The sequence below is a fragment of the Symphodus melops genome (assembly GCF_947650265.1).
Source record: "Symphodus melops genome assembly, chromosome: 8".
Taxonomy (NCBI): domain Eukaryota; kingdom Metazoa; phylum Chordata; class Actinopteri; order Labriformes; family Labridae; genus Symphodus; species Symphodus melops.
In genome coordinates this window covers 17,315,638-17,330,133 of record NC_136698.1, presented here as the reverse complement: position 1 = coordinate 17,330,133, position 14,496 = coordinate 17,315,638, and the positions used below count along the sequence as shown (strand labels likewise).

The window sequence follows — 14,496 nt, the reverse complement described above, 5'->3', positions numbered from 1 at the left end:
ACAGACCTCGTTTCTGTAGGAGTTATACATGTCACTCCTCTCTGAATAACCCCTTTATTTCCTCTACCTCCTTCCACACTCACACATGCCCGTTGCCCGTACATTGTGCGTGCCTGCTCTCTGCTCCACCTCCGGGCTAATCTCATTGTTGCTGGCCGTGGCTGTGTAGCCGTCTGATGTTTTGCCTCTAATTGATCCTCTGACTGGCTTTAATCTCATTTAATCTGTGCCGCCGCACTGCTCTCTCCACCATCAGTCGGCAGGAACACACACACAAGCGCGCGCACACACACACACTTCCCCTCTATTTATTTCAGGACAGGAGTGCTGACAATTACACACATACACATTTACACACATATACAGATATTGGCTGAAAGCAGCTGTGAACACACACACACACACACACACACACACACACACACACACACACACTTGCTGACAAAGAAGCAGAGCATGCAAATGTAACATGAAAGAAAATTATTCAAATGTTTAAAACGCCATTGAAGGTGTTTTTTAATATCTAGCTTCTGAAATGTTCTACTTTTTTTTTTTTTTACACAATTTCTTGATTGATTTTAATCATAGACAGAATAAACACTCACTACATACTTTATATAATACAAATAAATGTTCCACATGATGCTTTTGTACAGTGCAGCTAATTCTATATTACTCATATCAATTACCCAGATGAAGGCCAAAGTTTTATATAATATTATTAGAATATTTTGAACATCATGATGGGAGTTTGTGAGCTTACTGGCTGATTTTGTCCTCACAAGCAACAATAGTCGATGATGATTGCTTAGTGTTTGTAGTTCATCACAAAGCCTACTGCTGTTTTAATGTTGTTCTGGAGTTTATTTTCTTTTTTTCTGAAACTGTTAGCCATTAAGGGTCTCTTTGTTTTCATCAGCACACGCTTTGTTTCTAGTTCAGCGTGTGGACTTACTAATGGGTGCACGGTCCAATCAAAACGGTGAGGAAAAAAAAGAAAGGAAAGCATGAACGTGCAAGGTTCAGTTGATCTGATACCACATCAGAAATTAATTAAATGCAGCCTAAATTACCAAATAATATGATATATAGTATGACTACAGCAGCCTTAATTACCATACCATAATTAGTTTTGCATGTTGCTAGATCTCTAAAGAAACAACCACCTGCAGCACGGTTGCCAATTCAACAGCTCTGTGGTCACCTGTAAGTGTGAGAAGATCACTGAGGCAACACAAGTGAAGGGCACATGAAGAAAATCTGAAACATAATAATGTAATGTACTCTGGATTATTTTTCAAACTTGATTGTCTCAGTTGTAAGTGCAGATGTGACTTTAAACCTTATTTATTTACTCTATTTTTAATTAAACCGTGACGCCTCTTAAAGCATCAAATCTCTATTTTTCCTCAGTGAGTGCAAATCCTTCAAATAGAGTGCAACTGTTGCGATACAACTGAACTTACCCTAACACGATCTTTGGAAGAATGCTTATGGCTCCTTCTATACTGGCTCACTCTTAGACAAACACACACCGAGATACACACACACACACACACACACACACACACACACACACACACACACACACACACACACAGCTTTCAATCGCACTTCCACTCCATCAGTGGCATGCCCAGCCTTGTACACCCCCACCCCACTGCCACCCCCCACCCAGACACACAAACGCACACAAACTCACACTCCTCTAATAGCGTATCAGGTTGCTCCACTCCCCTGGCCAGCAGCAGCACCTCCATTTCCCCAGCGCTGTAATTGCTTTAGGGAGCTTCCGCAGATACAGACGAGGCGTGCGTGCGGGTATTTGCACGTGCACGTGCATTCACTAACATGGCAGTGTTAGCACGTGATTCAACGGAAAACAACAATGTTAAAGTGTGAGTGCAACAAAGCAAGAGACAGAAATGTGTCGTGCGTGTGTTTGTGCTCATGTGTCAGAGTGTGCACACTTCTGTGTGAGGGATGTGTGTGTTTGTTTTCCAGTGACAGAGCCAGTCCCCCTGCAGACAGAGTGGGTGATTAACAGGGTTGACGCCTGGAGGGTGGCCCTCTCATTAACACTAAACACACACACACACACACACACACACACACACACACACACACACACACACACTCTCTCACTCTCACTCAAAACAGAGACTCTTTCTCTACCGTCTCTCCTTTTCTCTCAGTTCTTTTTCCTCTTTGTAAATGGTTCATGTTTTTGCGTATGTGTCCATGCAGGTCGATTTGACTGTGTGTCTGTTGATGGGATTGCATTCATTGGTAGATTAAAATCTAGAATCTCAGCAGTCTCTTTGATATTGAAAATGAGGCATGCTGGGTTGAAGGTCTGCTGGTGAAGAAAGATAATGTTTCATTTTTAACCTTTTATTACCTGGAATTTTAGCTTAATTTGTTCACTTATTCTGCTCTGCCACAAGCACTTATCCCTTCTTTAGATCCAGTGCAGAGGAAGATTATTTTTTTCATCTGACATCTCATCGGTTTATTAAAATGGCTAATCAAGACACTCTGCTTGATTGTATAAATGAACAGCACTGAGCAATAACTAAATCCCACTTGTCCAAATGTGTAGCACACACTCAGTCAGGGGTGTAAAATGAAGCTGATGACTCTTCTTCTCTCTGTCTTTTCAGTACTATGAGATGTCCTACGGTCTCAATATTGAGATGCACAAACAGGTGAGTCCACCTTTATGTCAGACTAAAAACACTATTGGTATCACATAATAATAATGTAAATAGATGTATTGTGTTAGGTTAACACACACAACAGAACATATACACAACACAACAGTCGACTCTTTGAGAGCTATGAATGTTTGTTAAGCTACGGTCAGAATAACGACCTTCGCTGTCTCCTGTCGTCCTTGTGTTAAAGGCTCATCGTGGTCAACATGATTGGTTTGGTCAAATGTTCCATTAAATATAAAGTGTTTAATTCTCTTTCACAGTATTCCCATACATGTTACATGCTTATTGCATGCAGCATGTTGATTATTCAGCACTAATGGTGCTGTTGGTAGAGAGGCCAAAGATGATTTGTACTCTTTTTCTTTTTTTTTCTTTTTTTATCCCTTTTTTTTTCTTCATTCTCCCACAAAGCTGAACATATGGCGTTGGTTTGCTTTATTTTATATCACATCCAATAAAGAAAACGGCAAGATTCAAGATCTTGGGTTAAAGCTATTTCAGATTTGATTGTATCACAATCACCTCCAGTGCACGACACAAAGTTTGTTAAATTCAAGTTAAAGTAGAAAACTGAAATCAGTTGGGTTTTTTTGATGGTTGGAAGAAGGCTTAGAGCGTACGTATGTTTCATTTGTTTTTGTTTGTGTCCCAGCCGTCAGTCAGCGATAATCATCTGTGCACAAAGAATAGACTTTGTTGCTGAACCTTGAGCGTGATAAATAACTCCTGACGTGTTGTTGCTGTGTAGATGTAGACACAGCTGTGCATGCCCAACCCCATTCCTCCACTGTACACCTGCAGCTCACTGATTGGCAGGTGAGAATGACAGAGATAATCTCCAATCACTTGAGGAGTGTTGAGAGACGTTTGAAAGATGCCACCTGAGGCTGTGTTTAGTCAAGCCCGCCTCACCTGTTGGAATTACAGTTTGAGATCTTTCTGTGTACTGTACACAAGTGCTAAATAATATTTTTCAACATTGATCTTACAATATATGGGCACATAAAAGAGTCCCATTACCAAGCATGAAACATCAAAATATGGCACTTTGACTGCTTTTACTTCATTTAGCTTTGATCCTGGTTGATGTCAAGTACTTACATGATTCATATGTGTGCATGTTTTTTCAAACCACTTGCATTGATCAGAATATATCTGGAACCAAACACATTTTTGCTGGGACATTTTCTATTGGAAACAACCTTTTTGCAGTTCTGTTGAGGGTTTCCATGGCATTCAGCCCCTCTCAGAAGGTTTTAAATCCAGCCTTGAAGTGCCAAGCTCATGCTAGTTCTTTTATAAAGTACATTCACCATGATGACGTATTTTCATGATGAAAACGTGTCTTGTTGCCGTCCCTCAATTTTCACTCTCGGATGGAAGCTATGGGTTCAGACAAATCTGATGCTGTGATTTCTTCTTCTTCCATTGTTTCATGACGGTGGCGTCCAATCAGGAGCAGCCAACAACAAGCGACAGATAGTTTTTCTTCCTACCAAAGCCACGGCTGAAATAAAGAGAAGGAAACGGTTATACAGAGCTTTACACGTAGAGAGCATTGCATGACAGGGGCCTCGCACACACTCCTGCTAGATCAGGCTCGAAATAATCACAAGAGAAAGGGCGTGCTCATTGATTTATGTGTTATGAGTAAACTGAAATTCAATTTCCGTTTTTTTTTATTCTGTCTTTGTGGTCATACATTTATCGGACATCATTGCTTTAAAAAAGGATGTCTGTAACTTGATTGTGCTGAAAGGGTTGAGGTTATACAACAATTATTCCACCAAAAAATAAAAAGCCAACAAGGTTTCAAAGTGAGCGTTCATATGCAGACTGATCATGGTGAGCAGCTTTACCTTCAGGAAGAGGTGACTGTCGGCCCATCTCAGGGGCTGGTTCCATACAACAAACTATATATATATATATATATATATATATATATATATATATATATATATATATATCTCGAGCATTTTGGTAGTATACAGTGAGATCTTATTTGTTTGAGTTTTTCAAATGGATCGAGCAAACGTTTGGATAGTTAGACATGTCAAGTCAGAGGTAAATCACAGCTATTATCACACTTCATACCACATGTAAAGCTCATGAACATGTTTTTTTTTTTTTTTTTTTTTTTTTTTTTTTTACAAAGGTTTTACCTGTTGTTGGCAGTTATTTAAAACGTTATTTTTATTTTAGTTAAGAGGACACACTTCTGGAGAGCTTGAATTGTTGAAGGTAAATTGAAAAGTAGACGACTGTACGAGAATCACAGACTGCACTTGTCCTGTAAAGTTCCCTCTTTCTCTTTGTATTTCAGTATGACGTAGCAGATCATTTTATGTGGCAGAAAATTCCAACGCATGTTCTGAAAGGTTCTGCAAAAAGCCAGGAAGTCATAGCTGCAGCTTCCCACATTTCAAAGCAGTGCAGATTCAGATTCAGAATCAGATGGCCATTTTGAAAAGAGGAAAGAAAAGAAAGTCGTTGTACAGGAGGGGGGAGGGGCAGCAGTACCCTTACATCAGTCTGTGTGGCTGACGCTGGGGGAGTCATTTATGCTCAGCCTTTTTGAGGGAGAGAGCGATGGGCCTCAAAAGGGCCGGCCCTTATCTGTGACCTCGTCTGGAAGCTGAACACACGCACACACACCAACACACGTGTGTGTGTACCATCGTGATTGACGGCGCACACTGACAGTCATATTGGGAGAAGCGAGTGGCTTTGACAAATGGACACACAGACACGCATAGAAGTAGAAGGCTCTGTGATTTAAAGACCTTCTCATTTATGCGCCCACACAAACTCTGAGGTAGTACACACACACACATGCACACACAATGTCGCAGGGAAGCAATGACACACACAGATGCTGAGCCGTATGTGTGCAGCTCATCTCCCCCATTTCCTTTATCTGACAGGGATGAAATTCACAGTCACGATTCCAGTTGTCTGTGAGTGTGTGTGTGTGTGTGTGTGCGCGTGCGTGCATGTGTGTATTTTGTGTGTGCAGAAGTCTGTCTGTGTTTTTGCTCAAGATGCCCATTTACTTTCTACTGGCAGTCTACAATTTGTCTGTTTTTAATGTGTGTGGATTTAGATTACCTGCCTGATCGTGTGTGTCTGTGTGAGCAAATATTAAGGTGTGTGTGCGTGAGCAATTATTAAGGTGTGCGTGTACGTGTGCTCTTTTTGTGCACATCAAGAGCGGGTGCAGAGAGTCGCTAGATCTATTAGAGTTGAAATTGAAGGGGATGTGTGGAAACCAGTGTGGAGGAGCATTCATGTCTAGGCCCATTGTGCACCGCCAGTCGCTCGTCCTCCTCCTCCTCCTCCTCTTCCTCCTCCCTCTCCACCTCTGTCTCTATTTACCTCTCTTTCTCTGTCTCCCACTCTCCCACATTCAATTGCTCCCTCTTGATCACTCTGTACGACTCAATTCAAAAATGCGTCTGCGCTCTCTCTCTTGTCTCTCCCCTTTCTTTCTGTTTTATCTCTTTAGTCTTTTGTGAGGAGAAGCAAGGTTGATCTCTGGGTAGTACTGAGAATATGTTGAGAGAAGCTTCATTATAGCTGGGTCCTCCTTTTCTTTCTATTGTCTCGTCTATATTTACTGTTGAATGAATGTTCACCTGTATACAGTCACTCGTGTGTCTCCCGTTAAATATAGTGTAGTGTAGGAGCTCCTCTTTTGTGTCTGAATAGTTTTCATCATTTATAATCAATTGAAAATCCTGCACTTCTTCTACTAAAATGCAACTTGTGAGGGTTTGCTGCTCTTTGATCTGATCGTAAAACTGTGATGGGTTTCGGTTCAAAAACAAATCAGAGCCAAGCGGCAGATTCTTATTTTATTCTACATTTGTCCTGAAAGTAAAATGAATAATCCAAAGTGAACATATTTTAAATCTTAAAGTGTTTGTTTTATATCATTGAATCGACAGCTTAAAATTGTGATTGACTACTTAAAATACTCTCATTACTGTTGGGTTTAATCATTAATAAGGCACTATATGTATTTTTTGTAGCTCGTCAAATGTTTTAATGTAAAATCAACAGTCACAAAATAACTTTTTGAACCACTGTGTTGATGGTGTCAGGAGAAGCCCTGAAGGTTTGTGTGGAGATAAAACACAACCAATCAAGTGTCACATTTCTCTTTGGAGCACTGATGACATTATTGATGGAGCGTTGTTAATGAACTAAGTGCTCATTGACAACAACAACAAAAAAACTATATTAGATAAAGAATTTTAGACTGTAACATCGAGTGACTTCTCCTGACCTGGCTGTTCACAAACATCAGGAGTTTTGTGCAAGTGTAAAAGTCTTTGAAGGAAGGTTATTATGTTTTTAGTCCTTGAGTTTAAAGAAGGGGGGGGGGAACAATGTCTCATGTTAGGATCCCCTCGAAAACGAAGTGGGTCATCTCAAGGGGCTTATCCTTTACAAATAAAATACAAAATAAAGTACAAATGTCCTGTGGTGTTTCTCACAGGAAGCAGTAACATAAGCAGGACACTGAGGAAGTCTGTGAAATGTTCTGTTTGTTTAGGCTGCGTCCATGCTTCCTTAAAACAACTTGAACACAGAAAACTTTGTATTGTGTAGGTTTTATTTGCACACTTACGATGTTGTTTATTATGAAATGATTCTTCCAGTAGAACCCGTGGAAAGCCAGAAAGATATGGAGGAAAAAAAAAAGACAAAAGACATTTAGATAGAAAACAAATGTGAGGGAGACAGGTGGAGAAGGATAATGGAGAGCACAGATAAAGGAAAAGGAAGAGGCTGGGTTAGAGAAAGAAGACGGCATAAAGGGCACTGAAAAGAGGAAGAGCTGTAGTTAGCATGGAGCTAGTCCCACAAGGGACATTTTAGAGGTGTGTGTGTGTGTGTGTGTGTGTGTGTGTGTGTGTGTGTGTGTGTGTGTGTGTGTGTGTGTGTGTGTGTGTGTGTGTGTGTGTGTGTGTGTGTGTGTGTGTGTGTGTGTGTGTGTGTGTGTGTGTGTGTGATGATGAGCGGATAGGAGTGAAGCGCTTGATGGGGAGCTGTGCTCTGCATGCCTAATGACTGTTAGAGGGCCCCTCGCTCCTCAACGTGCCACGAATCACGCGCTAACACAATTACTGCTGCTTTGCATATCTCAGACGGATTGGATGATTACCAACCAAATGTGATAATGGAGCTGAATGTGAGAAAGATAGGGAATGTGCATGATGAGGAAGAGGAAAAGGTGCCTGTGTGTGTGGGCTTGTATATATGCGTGTGTGTGCAGCAGTTTTGACACCCTACGTTGAAGCAACTTGATGAGTAAGGAATAAAAAAGGGAGTCTGATATGTATGACTCTGTTTGGGAAGGTCACATTAGATGTTTCTTAAACCAATGAATGGACTTGAATTTACACTTTCATTAGAGGAATACGTCATGTGAAGTGATAGGCTAAATCTTCTCCCGCTCAACAATGTCCATCAAGAGACCAAGACCATAAGTTCTCAGCCCTGCTGCTGAAATAGTCACTTGAGCTCACAATGTGATAGTCCCACCAAAGAGCACAGTCGAGCGTTTACTCTTTAAACATGCATACACCTCAAGCTCCGCAGCTCTCGCTCAGGATTTCTACCAGGAAGTTGAACAGCACAAAAAAAAACCAGTAACATAGGGGAAGTTGTGTTGTCTTCTGCCTGAGGATATCACAGTAAGCTAGAGGGATAGCATGTACCTAAAGTACAGTGTAGATGATATAAAAAATGTACAGTGCTGCAAAGTTGTCCATGTTTTCACGGCTCGACATTCAACCAGTTTGCCGCTTGCTAACTGCTAAGCAAGATCAACCAGAAGAAGGTCCAATAGTGAGTACCTATTAGCGGATTTGTACAGACTACCACAACAAGTCCCATGATCCCCTGGTGCTTCTATTCTGGGACAAGGACAGTAGTACAATTAAACGTCCTAATGGAGCTGTAACCGTAGCTCGACTTCACTGTGCATTGAAACGTACTGGCTAACACTGGTTTGGTCTTTCCAGGCATTTGTAACAGACGTTTATATTTACACCAGTATTCATCTTTAAATGTCTTAATTCAAGCTGTCCTTCCACAGGCTGAGATCGTGAAGAGACTGAACGGGATCTGCGCACAAGTCCTTCCCTACCTGTCTCAGGAGGTAAGCCTACACACACTAACCTTTTGACCCTCAGTCCTATTTCTTACATCCTGGAATGAGATCACCCTTCCATTCCCGCCTCATTACCTCTCCACCTCCACGACCCCTCGCTCAGCGTCCCTCCTCCACTTCACTCCTCTCCACCTCTGTCCTCCCATCGTTCATCATCGCTCGCTTCCTGTGTTCCTTACCACCTCACTTTCACTGTACTCCCCTCCCCCCACCCACCCCACTCTCCTCCCCCGTTCAAGCTGTCCCTCCAGGTTTCCCTCCTTCATCCCCTTTTGAACCTCCTCGAATCCCCTCCTTCCCTTTATCGCTGCCTCCTCCTCCGTCCTTCTCCTCCCTTCCTTTGTAAATGGATGTGTGTGTGTGTTTCAGCGTAATAAATGGTTGTGTGATTCAGATAAGCCATGGTCTTATCTGCCCACCAGGGCGTCGACCTCCACCTATTACAGCACACCAGCCAACCATCCATTCACCGGTGTCACACAAAGCTTTTCTGAATGTGTGTGTGTGTGTAGTGTGTGTTTGTGTGTCTCTATATGACTGGATGAATAAGTGAATGGCTGGAGGGAGGGCTGCATCACCAGCGAACGTTTTTCTGTTGGGACTATCGATATTGATCTAACCTCTCCACCTCTCTCCCCCCAAACTCTCCTCCCCTTGTTTCTGTCTCGCTTTTATCGTCCATTCTCTCCCCCCCCCCCCCCGTCTTCACTTCCTCCCACTCCTGACCTCCCCCCTCCAATCCCCCATCTCAAGCACCAGCAGCAGGTCCTGGCAGCCATAGAGAGGGCCAAACAGGTCACCCCCCCAGAGATGAACTCCATCATAAGGGTACGATGGTCTTGTGATGGATAAACAGTCGATTATTAATAATCATGATCAATTTGTCTTTTATTTGGGGTGGGGGGGAGGGACTTCTTATGTTTTTTTTAAGTCTGTGCTTGGTAATTAATTGGACGAATAAGGAAGTAAAAAGCTTCAGTCATCACTGAAAGAATAATGTTCATTTAGTCATCACTGTTTTGAAACAAAGATTAGCTCGCGTATATAGCTTCTTATTAGGCCTGAATATTCAATATTGAAGTTAAATATTGTACAGTAATGGGGCCCTCGTCAACAAGCCACACTCCTTTTATCTTTGTGGGTTAAATGTTAGCAGGCTACACTTTATCATTAAAAGCTTTGCACTACGATAGTTTAGCTCCTCCATCATTTCACCAGGAGTTTAGTGTTAGCCTGACGAGCCCCTCCATCATTTTCCTGTGGCTCTTCTGTTAGCTAGCTTAGCCACTCCATCACTGTGATGCATGATTCAAAGAGGTGCTTTGACTTGAGTGTGCCGCTTTAGATACTGAGGATACTGGGCTGCTCATGCTCTGTTTATAGGATTGGACCGTTCCTATTTAGTACAGGGAGCATGTTCAGTCATCCTTAAACCTTTGATAATATCATGCTTAATTAATCTAACACACCCTAAAAGACACGAGCAGCCGATGCATACCTGGTCTGTTTGCTTCATTAGGTTGCCTTAAAATCAACCCACTGATAGTCCTTTGTTTTGTGTTTGTGTACAGATCAGCACAAAGGAAGTCAAAAGCCTTAGCAGGCACCATATCTCTTCTTTTACATTTGAAGGTGTTTGGGGTTTTTTTACCTTTTATGTTTCATTGAGCTCCAGGTCTGTCCTCAGTGAGACACTTTGCCCTCTCCTCTCTTTTCTCCTCTCTCACTTTCTTTCCTGAGATAGCATACATTAAAAAATTGCATAAATAAGTTATGTGTGCTGCACAGTTTTCACATCTTCCAGAGCATGGATTTGATCAGCACACATTTCATCAATCCCACGTGTGCTTGAGCTGTTAGTGCTGTACCTCAGGGGTTCTTTATTAAACATCATTTGTTATCTTTAATGGCTTTGTGCATTGCAGATTGCGTATTTCCCTCTGTGTTTCGCAGTGATTTGTGTGCTGTTTCCACCCTGCTGTGTCTAAGTTGTGTGCGATTGTGTTCCATGCAGCAGCAGCTCCAGGCTCACCAGCTGTCCCAGCTCCAGGGTCTGGCCCTGCCCATGACCCCTCTGCCGCTGGGCCTGAGCCAGCCGGCCCTCCCTGCCGTCACCACCTCGTCCGGTCTCTTCTCTCTCTCCTCCCTGCTGGCCTCCCAAGCCCAGCTGGCCAAAGAGGAAAAGGCGGCACGCGACGGAGCAGACAGCCACCGGGAGGAAGACGGAGACAAGTCCGATTAGCTGGTGTACGCCTTCAGCTCTGCTTTTATCCAGAGACCTGAATCCGAAGATCTGATTCTCCTTTTGGCCTAGAGCCTCTCCCCTGGTCTTCTTCTGACTGAAGCTAACTTGAGCTTCATTCCTGTCACCAATACTCCAGCTACAGACCCCAAACCAACTTCTATTATTGGGAGAGCTTTGACATCATCTGCTAATATCAGACGAGTCCTGTTCTCTTCACATCTACTTTACCTGCTTTGTGTCTTTTACCCAGCAGGGTGACTGCCTCTTATGCTTCCCGATTCTACTCTTCACGCACTCTCTTTTTCATATGCGATTCGGCTTCAGTTTTGTGCATGTTCTTTTCTTTTCTTTTTTTTTTTAATCTGGAGTACTTTCTATTTCTGTATTTCCTGCCCCCGGGTTGTATCCTCTCAGCTCTTAGTCCTATTTTGTTTCTTTTTTCTTTTCTTTTTTACTGTAAGCCCCACCTTCGCTCGTTTGGAACAATTCCCTCTCACTAAACAAGAGTTCAACAAACTTAATTTTTCCTACAGGGCCCAGTATTGTTGATATTTTTGCAATTCAGATTGCATGCATCCATTTGAAGATATAATTTGGCTTTGAGTTAAAACGGTGATTTGATATAGATCAAAGAAAAGTTAAATCGATGACCTCGTGTCCTGGCTAGACATAAAAACGTCCCTAAAGCTTCACACACACACACACACACACACACACACACACACACACACACACACACACACACACACACACACACACACACACACACGGACCAAAAAAACTGCTGCGTTTAGAGCAGAAACATTGTTATAAGAAGACATCTCTAGGTTACAAACTAGACTCATTGTGTTTAATCCTACATTCACATGTGGGAAAAAACAACAACACCTTCTTAGAGCAAGCTACATGCAGTGTAGCGTACCTACTTTAGTCCGTAATCCTGATCCTCACCTGGCCCTCTGAAGTGTGTATGATTAAATCCAGCACAGAACCTTTACTGACAGACAACATCAGTGGCTATATGAGCAGAGCTGACACTTGACTCCGGCTTCTTCCCACCACGTTTTTATTTTTATTTTTATTTTTTATGTGAACTGATATGAGAGCAGGTACAGAGGGGTGTGCATGTTGTGTGTTGACAGCAGAGGGCAGTGTGTGTCCTTGTTGGATTCAGGCCTGTGCAGTGCAGGGACATGCACAGTGCAGGCTGTGTCACAAAGGAAAAGGCTTTTTAATTCACTGTGTGTGTACAAACTTGATTATAAGGAGGCTCATTCCGCCAGACATTATTATCTGCATGCAGTCAGACTGTGTCTCTGTCATGAGCCAGTTCTTGAGGAGTATCGTCTTTGATCCCACCGCTTTATACAGATTGTTTCCCGTCTACAGACAACCCAGAGTAGGACATCTCTGTGACATAACGAAATCAAAGCAGCTTCCATCTCACAAATGAAGCACAAACCGGAACTACTCTCATGAGCAAAAAGCTCCCCTCGGGCTCACATTCCCTGCACACGAACAGTAATCGGGCGTTTTCAGTTTGTCTGATTGGGCCTCTTGTCAGGTGAAACTAGAACGGAAACAATCTAGCATCAACAAATGTAATTGTAAGTTCCTTCATTTGTTCAAACATGTACTGTTTAATAGCAGCCTCCCCACACTGAATTCAGCAGCGGATTACGGTTGCTGGCTAATGCCCCTTTTAATTACTTGGGGGTTTTAATTACTTAATGAATAACTGTGGCTGGCATGAGGCATCCATGTTCATTTGGCTTTTAGGCAATCCCGTATATCAAAGCTTCGCCAGTTTCCCTGTATGGGAAAGCTCTGATTTCCCAGCACTAATTACTGCAAGAAGTGTGAGGAAGATGTTAGGAAAGCGAGGATTAGACTCAGCCCCAGAGTCCTCAGAAGAGCTTCGATCAGGCCAACATTAGTGAAAACACACGTGTGGACTCAGGAGCTCTAGCAAGTGTAGTAGCAGCTTTAATGGCTCCTTTAAATGTCTTTTTCTACATATTAAAAGTAAACATTTGTAGGTTGTTTTCTCAACAGTATACCTACAAATGTCACCTTAGTGGTGATCTAATGTATTAGATGACTGCCTCTGTGCATCTACCTAACATTTGATGTTTTGTGTGAAGACACACCAACACAAAACACAAGCTTTCTAATCCCAGTGCTCCGTTTTAACTGCTGCACTCTCGGAATGAAAAATCTTCACATTAATTTAACCTTAAAAAAAAAAATAAAACCCAGACCTTTAGTTTCTGAAACAAAAAAAACAATTTTGAATTATGATGATGTAATTTAGTCTGCAAACTGACTCCCTAAATGACACCCATTGTTTAGTATGTATGTGAATGCACTACTATGGTGTGTGTGTGTGTGTGTAAACATCTGAACAGGTTTGGTCTTGGTTGAATGACAGATGGATTTCATTTCTGTACTTTCAGTAACTAAAGCTATCACACTATTCTGCTTGTCACTTAAGGTAAGCAGCACATCCATCTTCCCTTCTAGCCACATACTGTATGTAACCAGCGACATACTGTACTTCATTTAGTGATAAGCAGAGCGTGTAGACACACACACACACACACATCAGTGCATGTCTGCAGGGGAACATAAGCTGATTTATTTTTTGGTGGAGACATTTTGAAAAATATGTTAAGTCTGAACTTTCTGTGATCAATGCACTTGTTTTTTTTATTCTTCTTGGTTTTGAAGTATTAATCGATATGAGCTAGAATGAGAATTACAAAGCTGTTGTTATAAACATACAAATTAAATTCTATGTATTTGTTAGTAGTTGGAGGTGCTCGCCTCCACATACAGTTATACATAGAAAGCTTTATGTGTATATAGCTGCATCTTCTCTTGTCTGTTCTGGATGATTCTTGTGATTTGTGTTACAAAATTGTGACACCAGGGGAGAAACTGCATTACATTGATCCTTTAAACTTTTACCTCTCCTCTGACTCCCGTTCCTCCCATCCTACATCCTGCCTGTCCAGCTCTTTGCCCTCATAGCGTGAAGCATTGTAAGCGTTTTGAGCTTTGTAAAGGTCTTTTTTTAAATACTTATTTTGTGCATAATGTAAAACCTCAAAGTGTGTACTTTGGAAAAAAAAATGTTTTGTGTCTGAAACCATAGCTTCATTGAAACAAAAAAAAAAAAAGAAAGTATTGAAAAAAAAAAAAACATTTACTATAAATAATATGAAATGTTCTGCAGTAAGGAAGGACTTCTGGTGCCTTACAAATAAAGTCAATCAAATCATAAGAAACCGTGCAGCTCCTCTGTGACTCTATGTACCTATCTTACTACAGGTTAGTTAATCCTGATT

The 14,496-nt window shown here is 41.8% G+C and overlaps 1 protein-coding gene across 3 annotated transcripts in view; it reads left to right on the top strand.

The window, feature by feature from the left end:
- Positions 1-13,400, top strand: part of tle5 (TLE family member 5, transcriptional modulator) — a 35,334-nt gene extending 21,934 nt beyond the window's left edge. The window contains exons 4-7 of one of the 3 annotated variants that reach the window (XM_079349893.1): positions 2,664-2,708; positions 8,827-8,889; positions 9,655-9,729; positions 10,919-13,400. In XM_079349893.1, coding sequence (XP_079206019.1) covers positions 2,664-2,708; positions 8,827-8,889; positions 9,655-9,729; positions 10,919-11,143 — 408 coding nt within the window. In that variant the 3' untranslated portion in view covers positions 11,144-13,400. Of the gene's footprint in view, positions 1-2,663; positions 2,709-8,826; positions 8,890-9,654; positions 9,730-10,915 lie in introns of all 3 variants that reach the window. The other 2 variants (XM_079349892.1, XM_079349894.1) reach the window with 2 other exon arrangements.
- Positions 13,401-14,496: the final 1,096 nt, after the last annotated feature.